At 39.3% G+C, this 27,344-nt stretch overlaps 2 protein-coding genes, 1 non-coding gene and 1 pseudogene across 3 annotated transcripts; 3 read left to right on the top strand and 1 right to left on the bottom strand.

Annotated features, from left to right (window-relative positions):
• Positions 1 to 1,160: 1,160 nt before the first annotated feature.
• On the bottom strand, positions 1,161 to 1,271 carry LOC148696144 (small nucleolar RNA R71). The gene has a single exon (XR_015963839.1). It is a non-coding gene; the product is annotated as a small nucleolar RNA R71 (small nucleolar RNA).
• A 12,110-nt stretch (positions 1,272 to 13,381) lies between these two features.
• LOC148696145 (uncharacterized) lies at positions 13,382 to 13,960 on the top strand. Its single transcript, XM_088696167.1, has 2 exons — positions 13,382 to 13,640; positions 13,812 to 13,960. Exons 1-2 carry the CDS (start codon positions 13,382 to 13,384, stop codon positions 13,958 to 13,960), a joined length of 408 nt encoding a protein of 135 aa, XP_088552293.1.
• A 4,160-nt stretch (positions 13,961 to 18,120) lies between these two features.
• Positions 18,121 to 19,854, top strand: LOC137710302 (cytochrome P450 71A9-like; annotated as a pseudogene).
• Positions 19,855 to 22,519: 2,665 nt separating this feature from the next.
• LOC137714427 (uncharacterized) lies at positions 22,520 to 27,220 on the top strand. The gene is made up of 3 exons (XM_088695492.1): positions 22,520 to 23,320; positions 25,988 to 26,824; positions 26,921 to 27,220. Exons 2-3 carry the CDS (start codon positions 25,990 to 25,992, stop codon positions 26,935 to 26,937), a joined length of 852 nt encoding a protein of 283 aa, XP_088551618.1. The 5' UTR covers positions 22,520 to 23,320; positions 25,988 to 25,989; the 3' UTR covers positions 26,938 to 27,220.
• The last annotated feature ends 124 nt before the right edge of the window (positions 27,221 to 27,344 follow it).

Here is a 27,344-nt window from a genome sequence, read left to right on the forward strand (position 1 = left end):
CTGCCGAGTGTTCCCTTTGGTTTTGTGAAAGTTTCTTGTGCACTATATATTCTTGATTAGGAACCAAAGTTGCACATCACAATTAGGCTCATGATTAGAGACATTTGATCAAATCCACACATCATATGGTTGATCATATCTAAGTGAAACAAACTCAAGAAATAGGTAGATGGATGAGTATAATCTGATTCAACAAGCATGGCCTTGGGTTAGCAATGGTAAAATCGAATCCCTAGCTTCATCTCCATTGGTACTATCTCATTTTATTAGCTGTTGATTCATTCATTTTGTGTTTACTTCATTTCCTTATGCTTTCAAGTTACAACAACAAATCTGCCTACATTGATTAGTTTTATTTCTCTAGTAAAGAGTTCTTGCAAAACAAGTGATTATATAGGTCCAATTAGTCCCTGTGGATTCGACACCCTTACTTGTGCCATTATACTAAACATATTCTAGCATGAAGAAGGAAAACAACAATCAAAATGGCGCCGTTGCCGGGGACTAATTTCAGTCCCTTATAATTGCTTGTTTTGATATTAAAACTTGTTCTTTTCATTTTAAGTAGATTTCTGATTTTTATTCAAACTTGTTTTATCTTGTTTCAGGTAGTATATGTCAAATAGACTTGTTGAATTAGGCCAAAGAATTGAACGGTTAAAGGGCAACACTTTGGAAAGCTTTGTGCCAACAAGTTCCTCCATTGTCCGTGAAGAAGAGGAAGGGAAACCGTCTAGTCCAACAAGTGAAGGATCTGAGCTCTTTAATTGGGAAAGAGAAGAAGAGATGGCGGGCAACCAAGATGATCTTCGAGCTTTGGAGGATTTTGCTCAACCAATCATACCAAATTCACCTTCATGCATCTTGCTGCCCACAGAAGCTAGAAACTATGATCTTAAATCTTCACATTTCCATATGTTTCCTTCTTTTTATGGCTTACCTAATGAAGATCCTTTAGCTCATATTAAAGAATTTTACAATGTTGTGAGTGGTTTACCTTTACAGGGAGTAAGTGAAGCAAATCTGAGGATGAAAGTGTTCCCTTACACCTTGAAAGATAGGGCCAAGGGTTGGTTAATGACTCTAGTACCTGGTTCACTCACCACATGGGATGCCGTGGCTAAGAAGTTTTTGGAAAAGTTCTTTTCCACTCAAAAGACAGCCACATTAAGGGGACAAATCTTCAACTTCAAACAAGATGATGGAGAACCTTTCAATGAGTGTTGGGAGCGCTTTAAAGGCCTTTTGTTGCAATGTCCACACCATGGGTTACCTCTTCACTTACAAATGCAAATTTTCTATGATGGACTAACCCAAACATGTCAATCAACTGTTGATAATGCAGCAGGTGGAGCTTTGAAGAAAAAGAATGCTCAAGAGTCATATAACATTTATGAGATGTTGGGATCTAATGCTCAACACAAATATGTAAGGGGTAAGAGAGTTGGAGTATATGAAACAAGCTCTAATCATGATCTTTCTTTGCAGGTAGCTAACCTAGAAAAGAAGCTTGAATCCGTGCTCAACATGGTGCCAAAAGCAAGTGAAGTGTGTGCCATTTGCAACATACCAAGCCACCTTACTCATCAATGTCCATCTAGGGAGGCTTACCCCGAGTATGTCCAAGAGCAAGTGAACCTCATGAATTCTTACAATCAAAGGCCAAGGAATGATGTGTATTCCAATACATATAACCCAAGTTGGAGAGATCATCCCAATCTTTCGTGGAAGAACAACAATCAATTCCAAAACTTCCAACCAAAACCTACACTTGAAGATACGGTTAAATTGTTAGCCCAAAATACCTTGCAATTCCAACAACATTCGACGGCTCTAACCAAAATGGAGACACAATTGGGGCAGATTGCAGATGCCTTGAGCCAAAGAGAGGTTGGAAAGTTTCCAAGCCAACCCGTGATACTCCAAAGGAACCAAGAGCAAGCCAAAGCAATCACTACACTTAAAAGTGGTAAGGTTATCAATAATAGAGTTGGCAATGAAGTTACTAATGAATCTAATCATGTGAATGCAGGGGTTACTCAAGGAGAAAATGAGAAACCAAATGAGGAACCAAGCCATGCTACTCCCTCGTTTGAAGCACCAAATCTTCACAAGGCCGAGAAACCTTACACTCCACCAATACCATTCCCTGGAAGACTTGCCAAGAGCAAGCAGGATAAGTCATTTAAGGAGATTTTTGATATTCTAAGTAAGGTAAATGTTAACTTACCTTTGCTTGATGTCATTAGGAACATGCCAGCTTATGGGAAGTTCTTCAAAGAGTTAAACAACTACAAAAGGAAGTATAGACCACATGAGAAGGTAGTGGTGTCCGAGAATGTAAGTGCCGTGTTGCAAAGAAAACTTCCACCAAAGCTCAAGGATCCAGGAAGTTTTTCTATCAACATCACCATAGGAGACAAGAAGGTAGAGAAGGCGATGCTTGACTTAGGTGCTAGCATCAACTTAATGCCTTATTCCGTATACCTTCAACTAGGTTTGGGGGAATTGAAAGCCACCACCATCTCATTACAACTTGCGGACAGATCCGTGAAATATCCAAGAGGTATAGTAGAGGATATTCTAGTTCAAATTGATAAACTAATCTTGCCTGCGGATTTTGTAGTGTTGGACATGGAAGAAGCTCCTATACATGACCGAGAATTGCCTATTTTGCTTGGGAGACCGTTTATGGCCACGGCCAAGACCATCATTGATGTGCAAAATGGACTCCTCACTATGACAGTGCTAGGAGAGACCGTTCAATTCAAAGTGTTTGAGTCTCTTTCACATCCTTCTTCATCTCTTGATTGTTATGCCATTGATGTGCTTGATTCGCTTGTTTTCTCTAAGTTCTTGCAGGCACAATCTAATGAACCATTACAAACTGTTTTGAGTCAATCTCAAGATGAGTTTGATGAAGAAGATGCACTCATGGAAGAGGTAGCTGCCTTGGAAGCATTGGCACCATATCCTTTGAATATTTTACCTCTTTTAGAGCCTTTAGAACCATCGAGGTCACATTTAACCCCTTCCACTGTTAAGGCACCAAAACTTGAACTTAAACCACTTCCACCACATCTAAAGTATGCATATCTAGCTGAATTTGAAACTCTTCCAGTTATCATAACTTCTGACCTCACCCCAAATGAAGAAGATAAACTAATTAGGGTGTTAAAAGAGTTCAAATCAGTTATTGGTTGGTCTATTGCAGATATCAAGGGAATAAGCCCTACCATGTGCATGCATAGGATTCTTTTGGAAGAAGGAGCAAAGTCAACCCGTGAACCACAAAGGAGGCTCAATCCACACATGAAGGAAGTTGTGAGGAATGAAGTGTTGAAGTTGTTAGATGTGGGGATCATATATCCCATTTCTGATAGCAAATGGGTGAGTGCTATTCAGGTGGTACCTAAGAAGGTGGGAATCACGGTGATGAAGAATGAAAACAAAGAGCTTGTGCCCACAAAGCCCACGGCTAGTTGGCGTGTTTGCACCGATTACAGGAAGTTGAATTCTAGCACTAGAAAAGATTACTTTCCTATGCCTTTCATAGATCAAATGCTTGAGAGATTGGCAGGTTACTCACACTATTGTTTTCTTGATGGTTACTCAGGTTACAATCAAATTGCAATTGCTCCGGAGGATCAAGAGAAAACTACCTTTACTTGCCCGTTTGGCACATTTGCATATAGGAGAATGCCTTTTGGACTTTGCAATGCTCCAGCAACATTCCAAAAATGCATGTTGGCAATCTTTTCTGACATGGTAGAAAGATTCATTGAGGTATTTATGAATGACTTTTTAGTGTTTGGTTCCTCTTTTGATGAATGTCTTAACCATCTCTCTTTAGTACTTCAAAGATGTCAGGAAACAAATTTGGTTCTCAATTGGGAAAAGTGCCAATTTATGGTGAAACAAGGAATTGTGTTGGGGCATGTAATCTCTAGCCAAGGAATGGAGGTGGACAAAGCCAAAATTGACATCATCACCAATATGGCAGCTCCCACAACCGTGAAGGGAGTAAGAAGTTTTTTGGGACATGCGGGTTTTTATCGTCGTTTCATTAAGAACTTTTCAATGATCACTCGTCCATTATGCAATCTGTTAGCTAAAGATGTTGTATTTCATTTTGATAAAGCTTGTATGGATGCATTTAATACTTTGAAACATGAATTAACCTCAACCCCTATTATTATGGCACCAGATTGGTCTTTACCTTTTGAATTAATGTGTGATGCCTCTGACTATGCTATTGGTGCAGTTTTAGGGCAAAGGGTGAACAAGCTCCCACATGTGATCTACTATGCAAGCCGGACTCTAAATGATGCTCAACTTAACTATTCCACAACTGAAAAGGAGTTGCTTGCTATTGTTTTTGCCTTAGAGAAGTTTCGGTCATATCTTGTTGGATCTAAAGTTATTGTGTTTTCTGATCATGCAGCCCTTAGGTACTTGATGACAAAAAAGGATGCTAAGCCACGCTTAATTAGATGGATACTCTTACTACAAGAGTTTGACTTGGAAATTCGAGATAAGAAGGGAAGTGATAATGTTGTGGCTGACCATTTGTCACGGCTCAATGAAAACCATGGAGTTGGACAACCTTTGCCTCTAAATGAATCATTTCCTGATGAACAACTCCTTGTTATTCAAGAAAAAGAACCATGGTATGCTGATTTTGTTAATTATCTTGTTTGTGGTATAATTAGAAATGACCTTTCTTTTCAGGAAAGAAAGAAGTTCCTTGCCATGGTAAAACACTACGTTTGGGACGAACCATATTTGTTTAAATATTGCCCTGACCAAATCATTAGGAGGTGTGTCCCAGAGAGTGAGCAACAAAGCATTCTAACGTTCAGCCATACATTGACATGTGGAGGACATTTTGGTGCCAAAAAGACATCTCTAAAGGTTTTACAATCTGGTTTCTTTTGGCCTACTTTATTCAAAGATGCTTTTGATTTTTGTTCTAAGTGTGATAGGTGCCAGAAAATGGGGAACATTAGCCGAAGAAATGAGATGCCATTGAACAACATTTTGGTGGTGGAGCTCTTTGATGTTTGGGGAATCGATTTCATGGGACCATTTCCATCCTCTTTTGGTTACTTATACATATTAGTGGCAGTAGATTATGTATCCAAATGGGTTGAAGTCATTGCTACAATAACTAATGATCATAAGGTTGTTTTGAATTTTCTTAAAGATGTGATTTTTTGTAGGTTTGGAACCCCAAGAGCTATTATTAGTGATGGTGGCAGCCATTTCTGCAACAAACCCTTTGAATCCTTGATGAAGAAGTACAACATCAACCACAAAGTGGCAACCCCGTACCATCCTCAAACCTCAGGACAAGTGGAGATTAGCAATAGGGAGATCAAGAACATTTTGATGAAGACCGTAAGCCCTACAAGGAAGGATTGGTCACTGAGGTTGAATGATGCACTATGGGCATATAGAACAGCATATAAGACCCCCATTGGCATGAGTTCTTATCGCCTTGTGTTTGGGAAAGCTTGTCATTTGCCAATGGAGCTTGAACACCGTGCATATTGGGCCATCAAGAAGTTCAACTTTGATTACAAGGATGCTGGAATAGCAAGGAAGCTCCAACTTAATGAGTTGGAAGAACTCAGAAATGAAGCATATGAGAATGCCAAAATCTACAAGGAACGGACTAAGCTCTATCATGACAAGGCCATCCTACGGAAGGAGTTTCACCAAGGTATGAAAGTACTGTTGTATGACTCACGTTTGAGACTTTTTCCAGGTAAATTGAAGTCTAGGTGGGTGGGACCATTTAAGGTGCTGCAAACATTTCCCCACGGAGCTGTGGAGATAGAGAACATGAAGAATGGCACCTCTTTTAAAGTCAATGGGCAGCGATTGAAACCATATTTGGAGAAAGTGGAGGAAGAGCAAGTTTATCAAGTTGTAGATTTTCTTGAGTTTACAACACCGTGAACAAGCTACCATGTCTTGCCTAGACATTAAATAAAGCGCTTACTAGGAGGCAACCTAGTGTGGTTTGTGTTCTTTCCTCATTTTGTGTTTATATTGTCACCATTCCATATTCTTTGCCTACTTGCATTACATACAATTTTAAGCATCGAGGACAATGCTTTGGTTAGGTTTGGGTGTGGGATGGAAGGTTTGTGTGTTTTTTTTTTTGTGTTAGTTGTGTTAGTTTTGGTTAAGTGTGTTTTTGCTTACTAATACAAATGTATATGAGGGCTATGTTTGTAGACAAACTATTGGGTTGCTATGAAAAAGGGTTTTATGACACGGGACATGTCATAACTTTCGAAGGGGTGTTTTTAAGTTCATGTCGGAGCACAAAGGTAAGCCGCCTCCCCGAATTTCAATTTTCTTTTATACTAATATGTTGTTAATGATTCAGGCATCCACTCTAGAATTTAAACCATTTCCGGATCATTTCAAGTATCACTCTCCATTCAAAGATCAATTCCATGCCGTTTGATTTGATTAAAAAAAAAAAAAAAAAAAAAAAAAAAAAAGGATAAAAATAAACATGGCAGAAAGATGGAGCCTTCACAAAGGATGTTTACGTGAAGCCCCACTACGAGGCGTCGGAGCAGAAGGCGTCGGAGCGGAAGGCATCGAAGCAGGAGGCATCGGAGCTAGAGCATTCCAGGCCTCAATACTTGGCCAAACGCTGGATGACCCAGGAAAAAGGTGCCTCTGGAGATAAGCCGCAAGCCTTTGACGGTCACTGTGAATTCGACCCTCAGATTTTTGCAGCTCATCAAGCTTCCTCTTCATGCCCGACGAATAGTTATTTGCAAGCACATGCAAACTTCTATTCTCGTACTTAAGCTGCTGTATCTCTTACTTAAGACTTTCCACCTCTGCCATCAATGATTCCACCTGACGGGAGCGGGCAAGCAGGCGTTGGCCCATGTTGGACACAGAGCTCGCACACTGAACACTAAGTGCGAGGGACTCTTGAACGGCCAACTCATCGGACCGTCCTGACAGCAGCCTACTATCATTTGGAGTAAGGAGGTTCCTAGCTACTATTGTAGCTGTTGTGGCGTCCTGCATCACGGAGTCTTCACCTGTAAGAAGACCGTTAGAAGATAAAAAAGAAGGGCGCCATACATTACCTTGACGGGGCGCAACCGGATCGCTGCTGAGACTCAAATCTAAGCTAAGGTTCGATGAGTTTGCCATTTTTTTCAAAAGTGTTCAAAGAGAAGGGGTGGAGGGAGTAAATTTTCAAAGGGCCGGAGACGATTTTCAAAGAATGGGAGATCTTCAGAGTGTGTATGTTGGCGGTGATCGATAGCTCTATAAAAGCCAAGGCGACGCGTCCACCGATTCAAAGAGCCGGATTTTCCGGCGTAAGTTAGGCGACGCTCCCTCGGCTTTTCAGAAAACGCGTTCAACTTTGTCAAAAGATTTCTGACAAAGCTGAAAACACGTGGAAGCCATCATCGCAACTACACATCTTTAGCCAACAAGCGCAAAGTCCGGCGACGCTTTCTCTGCTTTTCAGAAGACGCGTGCAGCTTTGTCAAAAGGAGCCGCATCCGCACTACTACGTGTCGTTCAGAAAGCAAAGGGACGTTTGCTCAGAAATCGAAGGGGCGTCGCTCAGAAATCGAAGAGGCGCCTGCTATTTCAAAAAGCCGGATTTGCGGGATCAAAACGTTTGTCGACAATGGTAAAAGAACAGTACCACCACTTGATATTATCTCTATATATGTCGACCTTCGTCTTTTATGGCAAGGAAAACCTGAAGAAAATGCCCAACTCTCCCTCGCCTCTGAGGGCGCACTCCCAGCAAAGCCTTTCGAAATACTCAATTCTTTCTTCTTCCCCAAAGATGATACCAGATGCCTGGAGTACAGATGACCCAGGAGGAAACGGCGGATTGAAGTGTGCTGAGTCATTCACCGCTTCGTCAAAAGCAAAGGTATCTCATATCATCAAGGTCAAAAGCAAAGGTATCTCATATCATGCTCTTTCCCTGTCTGTTTCTTTGTCCTTGTTCTTACTCGCATGGCAAAGTAAAAGAAGCAATCAGCCGGCACTTGGAGTCAGTCTTCTGTTCTGGGGCCAACTGCCTGGAATCTATTCCTGATTGCTTACCTAGCGTTGCTCTCGAGTAGTCATCTTCAACGGTTGATACACTTCCAGAGAAGGGACCACTTCTGCAAAGGGGAGTAAGTAAGGCAAGTGAAAGTAGGGCATTGAAGCATGTAGAGACAAGCAATGCTGAGCTATCCTCTAACCCTCTTCAATACGAATTGGAGAGATTGAACAAAGAAACAGATAAAAGGAGGAAGCTCAGACCTTTGGGGGAGACCAAAAGATTCCTGCTGCCCAGTTTAAGAGTAGCACAAAGGAAAATCAACGAGTTGGAGGAGACCAAAAGAATCCTCCAGCCCAGTTCAAGAGTAAGCCTGTGGAATCACAAAGATCAATGCCTCAATGCAATTACCAAGGAGAAGATGGAATTTACACTCTATAACCAGATTTGCGTCCCTAAACTCTTCTCTTTGTTAGTTACATTCTGCCATGTTTAGTATGTTTAGTGCTGTTTGTGTGTTTACTTATGTTTTGTGTGAATCTATGCTTAAAACATTGAGGACAATGTTTGATTTAAGTGTGGGGGGTAACTAAGTTTGTTGATGCAAATTCGTTGAATTTTATCACCCATAACTTCAAGTGTTGTTCCTTGCTGTTTTAAATGTTTTTAAGTTGTGTTTTAGAATGTTTTGTTTTTATAACTCCGAAAATCACATAAAAATTTAAAAAAAAAAAAAAAAAAAAAAAAAAAAAAAAACATGTTTTGAAAAGCCTAAAAAGAGTGTTTTGAGTCGTTTTTGTGTGTTTGTGTCTTAGGGTACCTTCCAACACAATGATAAGGATTTGGTTTGTAATTGCATGACTGTTAAAGAGAGTTATAAACATGGATGAAAGTTTGATTTACTCTTGGTATATGCTTGGTTATAGTTATAATGTATGACTTCACATGCAATCATAAAAATAAAATAAAAAATTTGTGACATGCTTGAAGGAAGGAACTCAAACAAACGCTACAACCCTGTGAGACTCGAGCCATTACCTTCTTTGGAGAGTTATTTTCTGTGATTCTTTGTTTTCTAAAGTTGTTGCATGATCTCATTATTCCTTGCTTGGTTGCTACTTAGAATGCAATTGTATCATGATAGAACTAAATGCTAGAACTTATATCCATTTCATTCAAAGCATGACATTGAATTGCATAACATATATCAAGATAAAGTTGTGTAGTTGCCACCATAGCCAAATAGCCTTACTTCCCATATTTCGTATTTGTTGTAAGTTTTAACCCCTTTGAGCCTTGTTTAGCCTATGTTCTTTGTTAACCCATGTTATCCTTACCTAGCCTAGAATAGGACCATCCATGCCTTTGTTCTTAAAGCATAGTAAGCATAGCGGAAAATGAATTCCTTTTTGATTAATATGTTGCAGAAAATAAGTGTGGGGGAAGGATTATTGATGAGAGTTGTTGTGCCATAGGCACGGCTAAAAAAAAAAAAAAAAAAAAAAAAAAGAAGAAAAAAAAATTGAAAAAAAAAATGAAAAAGAAAAGAAAAATAAGAGTTGTTTGAATTTCCCCTATTAGTCTAAAAGTTGTTTTCCGCGCTCTAAAGGGAATTCTAAGTGCCTAATTCAATACTTTGCTCACTATTGCTTTAAGAATGTTTGTTTATCCTTCACCTTTCATTGTTAACCAGTACCCTAGCCCCGTTACACCCCTTTGACTTCTATCTTGATCGTTATGTGTTCAATAATGTGGAGTTTGGATTTGATATGAGCTTATGGAATCACTGGTTCTCATTCTAAGTAGTAGCATTCCATTCATGAGATCATATTCATGTCATTATCGTAAATCCAGAAAATGCTTTCTTTGTTATAACATGTGTGAGATACTAGTCTTTCATGTTTACATCAATCTCTCACATATAACTAGTGTAGGGTGTGTCGTCAGAAAATCTATGTGAAAATAGAGTGCATTCTAGTAAGGAATTGAGTAAATTCTCTAAAGCATGTTACTACATTTGAAATGTGTTTTAATTGCTTAATTGTGAACTAGTATGTGGTGACTATGATTAAGAATGTACTTAAGTGTAAAGATGGCTAAAATCTGTGAGAATAATGATTTTTAACTTGTCATGTGCATTGGAAATCCCTAAGACGGTTGTTGGAAGGTTTAGGTTGTGTTTTACTTGTTTAGTGTCGTTTTGTTTATTTGTTATTATTTTGTTTTGCTCGAGGACTAGCAAAAGCTAAGTGTGGGGGAATTTGATAGGAGCATATTTAGGCGACTTACTTAGCTTGTTTTTGTGCATCTATGTTGTTAATTCATAATTGTTTTAGTAGTTTAAGCCATTTTCGTGTGTTTTTAGGTTCATATGGCTAAGGAAGCAAAAAGATGCATTTTGGAGCATTTTGGAGCAAAATTGGGCTTGGAATGGATAGCATATGCTTGGAGCCAAAGTGTTGGACGAATTTGAAAGCCTTGTATGCACTTTGGACATAAAACAAAGGGCCTAGCCCAATCAAACAATCCTTTGAGCCATGCAAAACCTCTAGCCCAATCAACAACCCTTAGCCACATGCATTCACATGCATCACAACCCCAAAACCATCAAGAAACACCATTCACACACACATGCACTTAATCCTTCATCATTACACCACCTTCTCCATCTTTATTCCACATGCATTCATCATAATTCACCCTAGCTACCACCATTCACACACACATGCACTTATTCTTTCATCATTGCACCACCATTCACACACACATGCACTTACTCTTTCATCATTGCACCACCAATTCAACACATGCATTTCCACCTTCCTACTTCATCATTTCATCCACATGCACTCTCAATCATAACAACCACATTCACTCTTAAACAATCACCCACATATTCTCCCATTCCCCCTATAAAAACCCATGCATTCATACACAAAAATCTCATCTCATTTTCATACACAAGACACCACAAACACATCCAATCTTCCCCTTTGCCGCAAATCCCCTTCCATTTCTACACAATCTCTTCTTGGCTTCATTCCATTCCATACACTCTCCCATTCGCAGAAACCATTCAACCTTAGCCGCTCCACCTTCATTTACAACACACTTGGAGCACCAACACCGAAGGCAACTCTTAAGGGATTTCGACATCAGTTTTGCTTCAAGGGTTCTTTCTTCTTAATCCTATGTTCACTCATGTTATATATTTTTATGTCAAACCTTTTGTAAACATGAAGTGTAACTAATCTCTCTCTAGGGATTCGATGTAGCCTTGCAAGATTGCCATGTAGTTAATTCAGAATTCTCATTTAATCTATCTATTTCTTGTTTCATTCTCCGTTTTAATTGTGACTTAGTGTGTTGATTTTAATGCTTGATCATCATTTGAATTAACCACAGGTTGTTTAGCCAAGATTAAAGCACACATCATGCATAATCTTGGTGGATATGTGAATGAATGAAGGGAATGTTTTGCAAACATCCTGCCGAGTGTTCCCTTTGGTTTTGTGAAAGTTTCTTGTGCACTATATATTCTTGATTAGGAACCAAAGTTGCACATCACAATTAGGCTCATGATTAGAGACATTTGATCAAATCCACACATCATATGGTTGATCATATCTAAGTGAAACAAACTCAAGAAATAGGTAGATGGATGAGTATAATCTGATTCAACAAGCATGGCCTTGGGTTAGCAATGGTAAAATCGAATCCCTAGCTTCATCTCCATTGGTACTATCTCATTTTATTAGCTGTTGATTCATTCATTTTGTGTTTACTTCATTTCCTTATGCTTTCAAGTTACAACAACAAATCTGCCTACATTGATTAGTTTTATTTCTCTAGTAAAGAGTTCTTGCAAAACAAGTGATTATATAGGTCCAATTAGTCCCTGTGGATTCGACACCCTTACTTGTGCCATTATACTAAACATATTCTAGCATGAAGAAGGAAAACAACAATCAACTACCTATATTCCACGGTTCAAAAGCTCTCCTTGATGCTATCAGAAATTCAAAAGCTAACTTTAGCGATAGTTGTTGCAACCCAGAAGCGCAAGTTTTACCTTCAAACGCACACAGTCATCCTCATGATGCACTATTCCGCCCAATCTAGAAGCGTGATGATAAAGGCGTAGACTTTGGCGAATGCAAAGTTTTTTGACAAACGCAACAACTCAGCCCAAAAAAACACGCCAAAGGCAAACGAACACTGGAATGACACACTCGGAACCAAGTTTTGTCCTCGTCGCCCCAAAAGATTCTACATAGGAGCAACATGTACTAGCAGTTAAGCACCACCCTCTGCTGCACGTGGTCTAGAGTGGTCCAATACCGGTAGTTGAGCATTTCCTACTATATGTAACATGGCCCCAGCTCCACGACTCCCTACCACACATTCACGACGCAACAAAGCAGCCCAAAGACGCCCCGAAGGTAGACGAGCACGCCCTAGCTGCGCATGCTCCACCGAATGGAGATTTCTGGCATTTGCAGGTCGACGACGCATCTAACTACAAAGGTTCGAGAGCATGCGTAGTCCTTATCACCCCAAACGATTCGATACCCAAACAGGCGATCACTCTAGGCTTTAAAGCATCCAACAACAAAGCAGAGTACTAGACCCTACTAGCAGGCCTCCGAATAGCAAAAGACTTGGCAGTGAAAAAGCTCACAATTCATTCTGATTCCCAGCTAATCACTAGCCAGACTACTTGAGGCGTTTCAGACTTACACCCTCACTTAAGTTCCACAGGCAGATAACGCTCACGTGGATGCACTAGCCGGCCTAGGCTCCGCCCTCAACCACCAACTTAAAAGCTCTATTCCGGTGGAGCATCTAGATGAGCCAAGCATAAATGTGAAGCCAGCAGCCGAGGTGTCACAGGTTAGTATAACTTCAAACTGACAAGATTCCATTGTAAACTACCTGGTCAATGACACATTCCTCATGAAAAGATTGGAGTCTAGGAAACTCCAAACCAAGGCAGCACGCTAGAACATGTGGAACGGCATTCTCATCTGAAAATCCTACATCGGATCACATCTCCGTTGCCTAGCACCTCCAGATGACTTAAAGGTTCTAAGCTCAATCCACGAAGGCATTTATAAAAATCACTCCAAAGGTCGATCCTTAGCATCGAAAGCTCTTAACACATGCTATTGCTGGCCTACCATGAACCGAGATGCTAAGGAGTTAGTACAAGAGTACGACCATTACCAACGCTACAAGTTGGTACCATCATTGCCTGCCAGAGAGCTACACTTGTAAACGAATCTTTGACCATTCAAGCAGTGGGCAAACGACCTAGTATGACCTATGCCGCCTGCTACTGGGGGCAAAGGCATGATGATTGTGGCAACCGATTACTTCACTAAATGGGTAGAAACAGAGCCCAAGACGACCACGACTCAGAATGACATAGAGCACTTCATATGGAAGAACATTATTTGCCAATTTGGCATCCCTCAATCCATCGTCACCGACAACGGCCCGCAATTCGTGGGCAAAAATATGGCGAAGTTCTTCCAAAAGTATGGCATCAAGCAGCACATGTCCAGGCCGAGATATCATCAAGGTAATAGGCGGGCTGAAGCATCCAACAAGATGATCCTTGACTGCCTCAAGAAATCCCTCACCAACAAGAAGGGAAAATGGCCAGACGAACTATCCATATATCTATAGGGATATCGCACCACCAAAAGACGAGCAACTGGTGAGACTCCTTTCTCTTTGGCATTTGGCTCAGAAGCAATCATTCATTCCAATGTCATCAAGCCAAGTATCATCGCTCTAGTACCAAGCATTGAGCAGAATAGTAAGAAGATGGCCACAAGCTTAGATCTGGCAGAGGAAAAGCACGAGCAGACCATCACCCACATCGTAGCCTACCAGTAACAGCTCTTCTCCAGCTACAACAAAAAGGCCAAGATTCGGCAGTTTCTGCCCAAAGATCTATTCCTAAGAAAAGCCTTCATCACTGCCCGTAGAGAAGGCTAAAAAAAGATGGATCCGATCTGGGAAAGTTCGTACAAGATCACCAGAGTAGGAGGCAATAGTAATTACACATTTGCCACCATGAAACGACAAAAAGATCAAAAAACAGTGGAGCGCCTACAATCTAAGGAAGTACCATGTGTGACCTGCCACTACATTAAAACCCGAATACTCAAGCAGCTCGACGGGCACAACTTCACAAGTCGAGGATTATCCAGTTGTTATGCAGTTCTTATCTTACAGCTAAGTTCTCGTTCGTTTCACTTGTTTTTCAATGAGGAATTTAGAAGTAATCACAAGTTGGCTCGGCTGCATGCTTAGAACAATTGATCACTCCTACACTTCAAAAGAATATCGTGCCCTTCTTAGAAACTCATTGTAGGAATTGCGCCTCCCGAATGACCAACCATGCTCTCCAGTGTGAGAGGGTAAACCAATTCCCCGACACCCACATGGGTCAGCTCTCCAAGACGGGAGGATAAACTCTACACTCCGAATATCCAGATGTGGATGAGCCTGGCTACCTTAGTATAACTAGATGCACGATGGCTTGCTCTGGGATTTCTAGAAGTAGCCACAATGGTCTTTTTCAAGGCTTAGCTAACTAAAGGATTTTTGGTCTCTTAGCTTAATCTACGGGGAACCGGGCCCTAGAGACGGAGGGGGCACATTGCGCAGTACGCCCTACAGACGGCTACCCTGGAACCCTAAAGCTGCTACCGAGTGCACTAAGATAGCCTACGGTTTCCGGAAGACTGCCTACGGCTTGCCCTTCAAGCAGTAAAGCTGCGCTAAACTTATACAACTGCATATTCTTGTGAAAGGTTAAACAAGCTAGCATACATATATGAAGCTTTATCCACTGTCGACATGCTACGTAGTCGATAAGCTTCACCTCTGCCAAGCGCAGAGCAACCTACACCAAGTTCTAAAATGTTGTGATACTTGCTACGTAACCTACGGAATTAAAGAAAGCCAAGGTTAATAGCCTAGTAGTTACGCGGACTTGTCTGCTTCTATAAGTAAGGCATCTAGTTGCCAACCCTATGACTAACAACTTTGCAAAGTTCTACACCAACATCTATGGTTGTATAGGCTACGTGGGCATGTCTGCTTATAGAAAAGTAGCATGTCTACCACTGGTCTATAAAGTCTAAAGGTTAGGGTATTAACAAAAGAAGCGAAGATGGAGAAAAACGAAGGAAACAAGTTTATTAAATTTTCTAGCAAAATTGATAAGCAACTAGCAAAGACCGAACGAGTTCAAACAAAGCAAAAGCAATAAGGAACTCAAAGAAAATCCTAAAAACTACCTAGAAGACTACTCTTTGACAACCTAGACACTCCATGACTACTCAGTCGCCACACCTTCAACAGCCGCGACATTCTCAACAGCGGCATCATCTGGTGCTTCACCTCTGGCTACTATAGCCTAGGCACCAATCTCTCCGACTACTTCACCAATAGAAGCCTCAAAAGTAAAGGCAATCAAGCCATTTGGAAAAATCAAACGTCCAAATCTTCAAGCAAATCTGGTTTCAAAAGCGCACAGATCTCAGCAGGCGAATCAATCTCAGCAGCAGAAGAAGTGGGCCTTAACGCCACTTTAGCAACAGAGTCAAACTTATTGCTTTTCATAATAGCAAGCCTCTCCAAAGGTGAATCAGACTTAGCTCCTAACGGATATTTTGGTACAAACTTCGACACTGGGGACATGACAGAACCTCTACGTTGATCAATCATATCAGTAATTGCATTAGCCATTCTCGACATGGTATGAGCCACAGGCTTAGATCTAGCAGCCTCATTTTTCTTCTTATTAAAAGAAGTCATGTTAATCACAGGCCTCTCTGCAGCAGGCGGACCCTCACGAACATCGGAGGAAGGCTTCAGTTTTTTCTCGACCGACATCTCTTGAGCAGGCGGGGAAGATCTCTTTTTTCCACCTTCATTCATAGTAGGCTCAACGACAGTGATCAAACGAGCCAATGCATCTGCCTTGATCGTCTTTACCTAATCTTTCAGGAATAGCCCACTTTTCTCCCAACGAAGAGAACTAAGCAGCCAACGTCATTCATGGTACTCAGTAGGGGAGCTCAACCCATACTAACTTTTCCTTTGTTTTTTCTCTCGGACTAACAGGTGGGAAACCTGCATGCCCAGCATTCTGGTAGCCCATGAAGCTCGCGACCTCTTCATTTCTCTCAATCGTCGGCCTAGCCCGCGTCAGGTATAAAAGCCCAAAAGACATGAACCATGCGGCTCGTCTAGCATTGCGCCCCAACGCCTCAATCCGCAGCCCCAGCAGCACAAGCGACCCTTGGCTTTAGCCAAGCCATGTAGCCCAAGCAGTGGTCCTTGCCACAACAATTCCTCAGCCCATGTCGAGCCGACTCCTGGCCTCTGCCAGCTGACGTGCCGCACCACCCCGACAGTTGCCCCGCGACAGCATTAACCAAGAAGAAGACAAAAAAATTAAATTTTTCTTACCTCGGTGCGGCGAGGAGAAGACAAAGCAAGCAACGAAAGGCGATCCTCTGCACGGGTAAGATGTAGAAGATTGCTAAAGAAGGGGAACAAATATCTTCTAAGCTTTCTCTCTCTTGTAGGGTAGAATAAATTGCTTTCCAAAGTTGATTTAGTAATCCACTTAAGATGAACTTAAATAAGTTTTGAGAGAAATTTATTTCCCTTTCCTAGAAGGATCCAATTTCTAATTAAAGAGGGAATCAACATCAAAATAAGAAACAATCCAAAGTTTCCACAAGCAAGAAAATCTCTAAACCTGTTGGCCTTTTCTGCGAGCAGCTCAACAGGTGTGAGGGCATTTATGAAGCCAAAAATAATCACAAGATGACACGTGGATTTTTGGGTAAAAGAGGACAAAAATACCCTTGAGGCATACCAGGATTCTTACGCGCGAGCAGCGGGCAATCATCACTCAACCAAGTCAAAAGTGCCCAAAATAGGTAACAATTCAAAACCTATTTCATCCATCCTCATCCAATCTTCTCCACAAGGTAAACTCCCAAATCTTCCCTTTTTTTTTTTTTTTATTATATTGATTAGCTAATCAATTAGGCAATTATTCTATTAATTAGCCAATTGATTAGGTAATTATTCTATAACTACCAATTTAACACAAATCAAGAACCTAGCCCACAAAGGGAGCTAGATGGTCGGTCCTCTCTCATCCAAGGAGCCTGGCCACTCTCCTATTTAAACCCCATCATTCTCCCCAAAGTTCACTTCCAATTCTTTTGCAAAAATACTACAAAATTCTCCAAACACTTTTCCCTCAAAATTCTAACTGTGGCATCAAAAGTTCTTCGGCCAAAGAGCGCCCCGCGCCGCCGCCCCCCCCCCCCCCCCACCCCCCAAAAAAATTCAACATGGGCGCGTGAGGCTTTTGACCTTGACCTTGGGTGTGATTTGTTTTGTAGGTGCAATTTTGTCCAAAATCAAGGAGGAAGAAATTTGCATCCATAATATCATAAGAAGAGCAATAATGAGTTTTGTTTTTCACAAACGATAAGATAATCTAATAAATTGTGATGAAAGAGTTTCTCGGGTACATAATGAATACTCTTAGCCAACTGAATTATATATAAACCACTTACGTGCAGTGTTTTTTAAAAAGTGATATTAGAAAATAGAGATTTAGGCTAAGCTATACAACAGGAAATACCTTCCACTTATATGAGTCAAACTTAAAACCTTATACTTACAAGATGAATACAAAAGTCATCCACCTATGTACTAAGAAGGTGGATAGCACCTCTCAAAGAGAAATGTGTGACACTTGCGGGAAACTAACGTGCAAATCTTTTTATAGGATTCTGTTTATAAGGATTATGTTAATATGAGGTAGTGAGTGACATGCATCCCATTTGAAGTCGTTGACCTTTTTCCCATCAACAATTATACAAATTCCGGTTGATCTCAGTGACTTCCATGCGTAATATTTTAATATTTCCACAATGGTCAACTTGCCATTTATATAGACAATATAACTACTTATACCTACTAGTATCCCACTTTCCATCATCAGAAACTTAGCCATGGCGTCTCAACTCCTCCTCCTCTTTGTTTTCCTCATACCCGTTATTTTCTTGCTGTTGATCAAACACAGAAAGAAAAGTATTGCTTCTCATGCAAAGAGACTGCCTCCTAGTCCTAGGAGGCTGCCTCTCATTGGCAACCTTCACAAGCTTTCCGGTGGGGGCTTACCCCATCACGTCCTCGAGCGCCTAGCCGCCAAATATGGAGATCTCATGTTTTTACAACTAGGCTCAGTATCCACTCTAGTGGTCTACTCATCTTATAGCAAGAGACATCTTCAAAACACATGACCTCATTTTTTCAGGTAGGCCGGCCTTGTATATTGCAAAGAAGTTTAGCTAACTATGTTAATCTGACATTTACTCCCTATGGGGAGCATTGGAGGGAGGTCAGAAAGATTGTGATCTTGGAACTGCTTAGTGCGGTTCAAATGTTTCAGTCTGTGAGGGATGAAGAGGTTGGATTTTGCTTGAATCTATCGCGCATTCTAAGGGTCCGGTCAATATCAGTGAACTCACACTTTTGTTGGCAAACAATGTTTTGTGTCGTTCGGCGTTTGGTATAAAGTATGATTATGGAGGAGGGATTGGAAAGAGCGGGATTCATGAGTTGCCTGAAGAGGCAAGGGCCCTGTTGGTAGAATTTTAATTTTGCTTGTCAGACTTCTTACCGTGGATAACTTGGCTAAACAAGTTCAATGGCCTTGATCAAAAGATAGAGAAATCTTCTAAACGCTTGGACAATCTCTACGACAGAGTGATTGAGGAACATCTTGATCCGAAAAGGCCTAAACCGGAGCATGAAGATCTTGTTGACGTACTCCTTCAAGTTCAAAACGATCCAAGTCAAACAATCGCCCTCACTAATGACCAAATTAAGGGTGTTCTAAGCGTATGTTGCATATTTTTTTCTTCTTGCATTTGAACATATGTTACTTAATTGTTATTGTGATTTTGTTTTTCTTTATCCAATCACCACAATGATATTGTGTTAGCTTAATATACATTGTTAGCTCCTTTCCACACAAATTAAGCTTTTGGAGTCCCATCCTATGGTTTTACAGAATTAATTCAGCCGCCTTGGGAGATGGATAATAATTGTGAAATCTTTTCTTGTAGGACATGTTTTCTGCGGGGACTGATACTTCCTCACCCACACTGGTATGGACAATGGCTGAATTGATTCAGAATCCCCGCGCATTGAGGAAAGCTCAAGACGAGGTGAGAGAAGTTTTGGAGGGAAAAGGGAAGGTGGAAGAAAGTGATCTGTCCGAACTCATGTACCTAAAGTTGGTCTTGAAGGATAGTTTTAGACTTCATCCACCGGTGCAATTACTAGTTCCAAGAGAAACCTTAGAGAGTTGCAGAATCGAAGGGTACAAAATTCCTGCCATCACAATGGTGTTTGTGCATGCAAAAATGATAGGAAGTGACCCGAAATGTTGGGAGAATCCAAAAGAATTCTTGCCCGAGAGATTCATAGACAGCTCAATTCAGTTGACTACAAAGGAAACCATTTTGAACTTTTACCATTTGGCACCGGAAGGAGGGGTTGTCCTGGTATCAACTTTGGTGTGAAGCTGATTGAGCTTGCGCTAGCGAATCTGCTTTATTGTTTCGACTGGGAAACTGCCTCACGGGGTGAGAAGCGAAGACTTGGACACGGAAGAGGCTGCTGGCCTTACAGTTGGCCAAAAAGTTCCTCAATTTCTAGCTGCTCGACCTGCATATTGACAAGCTATGTTGCACAATAAATAGGTCTCGTCTGCACGGTACAAAAATTCATTCGAAATGGTCCAGAAGTAAATTATTCGAGAAATCAACGGTTACTATTGTTATCATTAAGTCTAATAAATTATGATATCACGAAACGTTCGTCAATTTTTAATCCTTGAACCTCAAGTCTAGGAATTAGTATTGTTTAATTACTAAGTTCTAGCGTGTGAGAAATTAGCCTCTGTCAGACCAAACCTAACCTTGGGTTAAATCCTATTTTTAAGGTTTTAATCCCACCCCCACCCCCCCCCCCCCCCCCAACAAAAAAACCCAACTCAACCCATACTAAATGTGCGAGCTAAAAGCTAAAAGCCAAACAAAAGCCAAATTCCTCCTAGGATTTAGCCCAGAAAATGGTGTGGGCACCACCAATGGGACCCCACCCACATGGGCATATCTCTTAAAATTTATTGAATCTAACGGCTGAGATTGAATATAATCAAATATAATGGTAAAAAAAAAAAAAAAAAGATTTAACGGCCCAAATTAAATTCAACAGCTAAAATAATTAAAAAAAATATTTAACTCAAAATTCACTCATATTTAGTGATTTTTCAATATTTATCAGAATTTAAATATTTTTAGGTTAAAATATTCATGAAATTAAATTATGATAGTGTACATAATTTTTTTTTAAATTACTTTAAAAATTAGCCTAAATTTATTTTTTAATAATCTCAGACTAAAAAATTTAGGCCCGAAGGGTTGGAGCAGAAAAACTATTTCTGGGCTAAAACCTAAATTTTTTGAGCTAAAAATTTTAAGTTTTAGCCCAATGGTTGAAAATGATCTCATGAATAAGACATGCACTGTATAATACAAGAACTGTGAAAATTTAGAGGTGTTGTATATTTTATGTAAAGAAAACTTTACAATGACTCAAACATATATAAAGGATAGGAATGAAGAAACATACTTCAATCACTCCCTTAATCACTCCTTGAAACACTCCTAATCTATTTACAATAACAAGAAAGCAAAGTTCCTTAATTGAAGGAAAAGAACATCACGACTAAGTATCCAAGTGATGCGGGAATTTATACGCACACAAATTAAACCCTCTTTTTGTCAATTGTAGTATAAGTATAAGTAGGGATCGTTCTGGACCGGGGATTAGGAGGGATTGTTAATCTCTTGGAAACTGACTTAAAAACGTAAAAACAATATAAAACACTAAACTAGACTCAAAGAATGCGAAACTAAACGTTAAAACACTAAGACAAACCAAAAGACTCAAACACTTTAAAAACACAAACTAAATTGATTTCTAATTAAATTGAACAATAAAGTAAAGGGGGGGAGAGTTTTGATTTGACGAAAATTGAAATAACAAAACAAGTTAATAAACTAAGCAGAATGTAAATATGAATTTGTGATAGAATGAATGGAATGAAGGCTAGCTAAGGGGTTCTTCTCCACACATGTTACACTTGCATACAAGATTGATTCTCAGTTGGTCTTTCGATAAATTATGAAACTCAACACTCCGGGTTAATTAGGTCCGCTTAAATTAACCGTCAAGTTTTCCTTAAGTTAATGAATTGGATGGGTTTGCGCAACGCAATTCACAACATTCTCCAAAAGTCCTTTATGTGAACAGCACAATAAAGATACAATCAAAGATCATTAAGCATTATGAAAACTATAAGTGTTGACGAGGCATTCGTTACTATGATGAGCATGAAACTCGTGCCAAGAATTCATTTAACGCGATTGTTTATAAGCAACCTCCTGTTGGAAATATGCCCTGAAAGTCAATCTTTGGAAGAAACCTTTCAGGACAATGAATTGATGTATATATGACTCTTATACATCGGAAGGCAAAGATACTAATTAGGACTATCTCAATAAACAAAATATGTCCTAAATAGTGAATCCATGGACAATGGATCGATGGAAGAAGTAACCTAATGATGTTAGATTACAGAGACCTTCTTCTCATAACCATCATGTCCAAAAAGGTTCTTGGTCATAAGGATTGTCGGAGGGATACTGACAATCCATAGACCGGTACATACTATGTCTGCTTCAATTCGAAGGATGGAAAGTCTCATCCCATTCGTGTAGCGACACTAAGACAAGCATGTAGGTGCTCATTAAGGGAATGAGTTCACTGAACACAATCAAACGAGAGTACTTGCATGGAGGTCTACTCACATGTCAAGCAAGTAACTCTAATGGTTGGAATAATGTAAGTAATCATTTGACCTGAGGCATCGTCGTTGTCTTGTGGTTAAGTACTTAATCTTTGATTATGTTGAAGTCATTCCATACGCGAGTGTCCAAGGCATCGTTGGGGTTAAGCCACTTAGCCATGAAGGCAAGTGAATGTGCAACAAGGAATCTCTAATCCTCGATAAGAAAGGATGAATACTCTAAGATATGATTCGGGAATCTTCGGCCGAAGTATCGAGCGTAATAAAGGAAAACGTTCCTATACGTCTCAATTGAATCGTATAAGAAGGAATAATCACATTAGGGGTTTGACATTATAAATCCATACCCTAGTGATGTGATTGAGAGTATTGTTTTAGAGAAGGATCGAATTACATTGTAATTCCAACTGAATAGGTTCTCCGAATAAACTTCTACATTAGCTTGGGTAGCCATGATATATGTTTAGATGTCACTCATGGCTTGTGAGTTCTTCTAGATGATTAAATGTAGTCATCAAAGAAGAAGGTGAATTAAAAGTAAGTTTTAATTCACTAAGTGTATGGATTAAATATAATCAATTGGATTGGTGCCAATCACTTCACTGCCTTGCTAATTAGAACCTAAAAGATTGTTCACCAATACACTCTTGTAGTGAGTAACTAATGGATGAAGGAAATAATTAATTGGATTAATTAAGTGTTTTGATTAATTTAGAAAGTCTAAAGAAATCATAAAAGCGATAAAGATCGTTTTGGGCTTATAGAAACGTTCGGGTTTAATTAGGCCCATTGGGCCAAAACCCATTGGGCTTTTATTCAAGCATTGGATGACTTGAAATAATTAAAAGCCCAAAGCCCAAACCAAACACATATGGCCGGCCAAAGAGAGGGAGAGAGAAGGTGAATTGTTGACTTGTTTCTTTATGTAATAAAAGGAACATTATAGTGAAAGATTCATTAGGGTTTTGATGTGTTCTAAAACAACAAAAGAGAAAAAGAAAAGCTCTCTCTCTTGAACACAAAGGGCCGGCCACCAAGGGGGTGATTTAACTAATCATCTATACACCCTTTTGGTTATTCCTTCATCTTTCTCATTACAAAGTGGGTGAGGATCTTTAGAGGTTTTCATATCTTTGGAAACTTGAAGAGAACCTAGGAGCACTTACTATACAAAGTGGAGGAAGCAAGGAGGGAGGCTAGGCTCAAGGAGTTTGAGGAGCAAAGATCTTGGAGGTGGTCCATCCTTGGTCTAAGATCTAGATCAAGAGGTATAAAACTAAACCTCTAGTTTGTTCTTCTTATAAATTTTGTTTTTGATGCATCTTATATAAACCTATGCATCTTGAAGGGGATTTGCATGACTATAGCTTTGATAAAATGTATGACATGCTTCCGTTGCTTTCGTATATAAATTTTGAATTGTATATGCATGCTAGTCACTAGAAATCCCACATGAATCTCATAGATTTCCCTTCAATTGGTATCAGAGCCAAAGGTTTATGTATGATGTGTCCTTTTAGATTTTATGCATATGGGTTTTAATTTTATGTATGTCATATTATTGCCTCATTCAAAATATGTTTATCTTTTGTTTTTTCAAAGTGTTGAAAAATTGTAAATCAAAAGTTGAAAAGGATATGCAAGAAAAGTGTTTTTGATGCATGAATGAAGTTTGAGTTTAAATTGTTTTTCATTCAAAATATGTTTATCTTTTGTCTTTTCAAATGTTGAAAAAGGTGTATCAATAGTTGAGAAAGATATGTATGCAAAAATGTTTTGGATGCATGAATGAAAAGAGGGTTTAGAAACAAAAATTTTGGGGTTTTATTCCTTAAAGGGGGTTCGGCTAAATGGGGAATTTTTGTTAGTGTTTGTGTTTTGTTTTGAACCTCACACACACACCTTGAAGCTAGAAAGTAGTGATCTTGTCACTTTTGTTTTTTGGGTTTGAAAAATCACCAAGAACATACAAATCTTGAAAAATATGTTCATGGTTTTGTTCTTGGTGTTCATGGTTTGGTTTTTGGGGAAAATGGTTTTACATGCATTGTTTTGTGGTTATGGATGATGTACATACCATCCATAGCCTACACCAAAATTTAAATTAATACCTAGACTTGTCTAGATATATATTTCCATCACCCTTTTCCCTAAAGTCCTTAAAGCAAAATTAAGTGGCAAACAAGATATATTTTTCTTCTTCTTTATGTTGAAATAATGTAAGGTGGGTGAGACCTACCCACTTCCCCCTTCATTTGGCCGGCCAACTCAAGTGGTTTTCCCACTTGAGGGTCCTTTTGTAATCATGAAAAGTTTGGTATTACTTTTAGTATTTATGGTTTGACCCCTTACTTTTTCATATTTGCATTAAGACCCCTACTATTTAAAAATTGAAATGTTTGATTTTAATTTTGTTTAAAGTTTAAACTCATCATTTAATTATGCCCATATGCACTAAATCTAATTGATTATATTGCATCCCATTTAATTATTTAATGTGATTAAGTAGTTAGAAAATGGGTGACTATGGACTTATGCCTTAAACGATAATTGAGCTATGAGTTAAGGCGCTAAAATCAAATTGTTTGAACCTTGGGAATGTGTTTTAATTACTGTTTCAATTGGACCTTGTCACGTTTCGACATTAATCTATCTCTCCCTCTTAGTATGTGTAATTTGTAGGAATTTGTACAAATCGGTTTGTAATTCTTATTACTTCTTAATCTCTTTTAGTTAGTTGATTCCCTCTAGTGCTAGACTAGAGTTTCTTTAACTATTGGTAAGGAGACATAACTAAAAGAGGGTTTTGACATGAGATTAAAGATTAAATGGGTCCAACGCCCTAATAAGCAATGAATGATTGTCTTTCATTTCTAATGGCTCAATGAAAATGTTTTAATTGGATTGAAAATCACGTAATTAAAATGACACAACCTCCCCGAGATCTTATTCAACAATGTTGGCTCGTTGTTGCAATAACCCAATAAGTCCATGGTCATCCAAGAGCCTAAGATAACTATAAAGTTCAATTTCAAAGGATTGCAAAAACCGTAGTAGTAGTAGTTACTTCCAATATTTAAAAAAAATTCGTTTTTGATATTGATTTGTTTTTCTCAAAACAAATAGTGGGAGTATCATACGCTACTAAACTATAATGATTTCAATTAGTAGTTATATATATCTCCAATATTTTGAAAAATGTTTTGATATTGATTTGTTTTATGAAAACGAATAGTGGGGATATCATATGCTACTAATTTCATTAACTTTGGACTAGTAGTTGTAATAGGACAATTTATTTGAATATGTTTAAATAAATAAAATTGATGAGACCTTAAAATCCCTCAACCAACAAAGAATATTAAGTTGATAAGCGAGAGATGCTTTGAACATTTCTTCGTAGGCCTTCCACCGTGGTGGGCTCCAATCGTTTGTGACTCATGCACCAACTTCACCCTATAATGGGGAGGTACAAAGTATGTGCTTACATTCAGGAGGAGTCCATAAACATATGATGAGGTGAGTGTAGACAACGAGTATGACCAACATGATATAATTCTGAGGTTATGCTTGAACCTTTACATAAACTAAGCATGGTGGGAATAACTTAACTAAGTGCAATGGTGCCAACATGATATAATTCTGAGGCATTCATTCTCTAGAGGCCAAACTAGATGGGTAATTACAAGAGTTGTAAATGACTAAAGTGTTATTCTCTCATCATTATTTTTGCTAACCAACATGATATAATTCTGAGGTGGGCTTGGTAATGGTGAGTCTCCCATACCCCGCTAAGAGTTCAACGTAACTCTCAGATTCTATTGAGGGATATGGAATTTGCCAAAAATGGTGGGTGGTGTCATTCGGTTTAAAGACCCGAATCGTGTGACTTAATCAACAATCAAACTAATTTATTTTATTGTTTATGTATTTAGATATGGTTGGAAGCACGTTCGCGAAAATACTCGACAAACATTGCCTAGAGGGGCATAATTTCCCAACCTGGTATCGTAATGTCAAGATTCTCCTAACATTGGAGAAGATCATTTACGTACTTGACAAGCCTCTTCCTGACATACCTCTTGGCCCTGAGGCCACAGAGGATGAACGTGCTAAGTATGACAAGCACGTTGAGGATGATACACAAGCCAAGTGCTATCTGTTGGCTTCCATGAATGAGGAGCTACAGAGACAGCACGAGGGCATGGACAGTGCATTTTCCATAATACTCCATCTTACGGAGTTATATGGTGAAGGGACGCGCAACCGTCGCTTTAACACTGTTTGTGAACTTGTGAAGACCAAGATGGTCAAAGGGGCTCCAGTGCATCAACATGTACTGAAGATGATAGGATTCATAGAACAACTGGAGAACCTAGGTACTCCACTTGACGGGGAATTGGCCCAGGACTTTATATTGGCTTCTCTTCCTGATTCATTTTCACAGTTCGTAATGAACTACAACATGAATAAGATGGATCATACTCTCTCTGAGTTACTAAACATGTTAGTAACTGCTGAGAAAACTATGATAAAAGAGAACGTTGTAGGGACTTCTGCAGTAGCCTACAACAAGCCATCCTCTTCCAAGTCTAAGCCGCAAGGCAAAGGCAAAGGGAAGGAGAAGAAGTCACCCACTCTTAAGCCGAAAGGGGGAGTGAAGAAAAAGAAGGCAATGGAGCCCAAGGGGGCTTGCCACCACTGTGGAAAGGAGGGACATTGGAAGAGGAATTGCAGGTTATACCTTGCAACTCTTAAGGACAAGCCACAAGGTATGGTTTATGTTCTTATCTTCAATTCTAATTGTTAGATCTTCTAAATATTTATATTTGATATAAAGTGCTAATCACTTATATAATTGTATATAGGTGGAGGAGCTAAGTAGAAGAGGAACAAGCAAATAAAAGAGTGGAGAAGGGTTCGGTCACCATGTTTTTGCTTACTACTTGGGAAGTTTGTTTAGGCATTTAAAGATTGTCTTTAAACTTTCTTATTGTGTTAAGAACTTATTATGTGGCTTCATATGATGGAAGACCACTATTAATGCCTAAATGTTTGAAGGTACTTAAATAAGTCTCTAAATGTTTAGAGATAATTCCTTTTAAGTTAAACATTGTGAATGTTTGTGTTATCATATTAATGTAATGTGACGAATGCCTTCTAAAATATTTCCTTAAAGTAAAGTTATGAATTGAAGATTGTCTTGTTGTATCCTAGATGAGATACATGATAATAATGATATTAGAAATAAGAAAAACGTTTCTTATACGGTTATCACTTAAACCACAATAA

The sequence above is a fragment of the Pyrus communis genome, chromosome 6, assembly GCF_041283825.1.
Source record: "Pyrus communis isolate YQ-2024b chromosome 6, ASM4128382v1, whole genome shotgun sequence".
NCBI lineage: Eukaryota > Viridiplantae > Streptophyta > Magnoliopsida > Rosales > Rosaceae > Pyrus > Pyrus communis.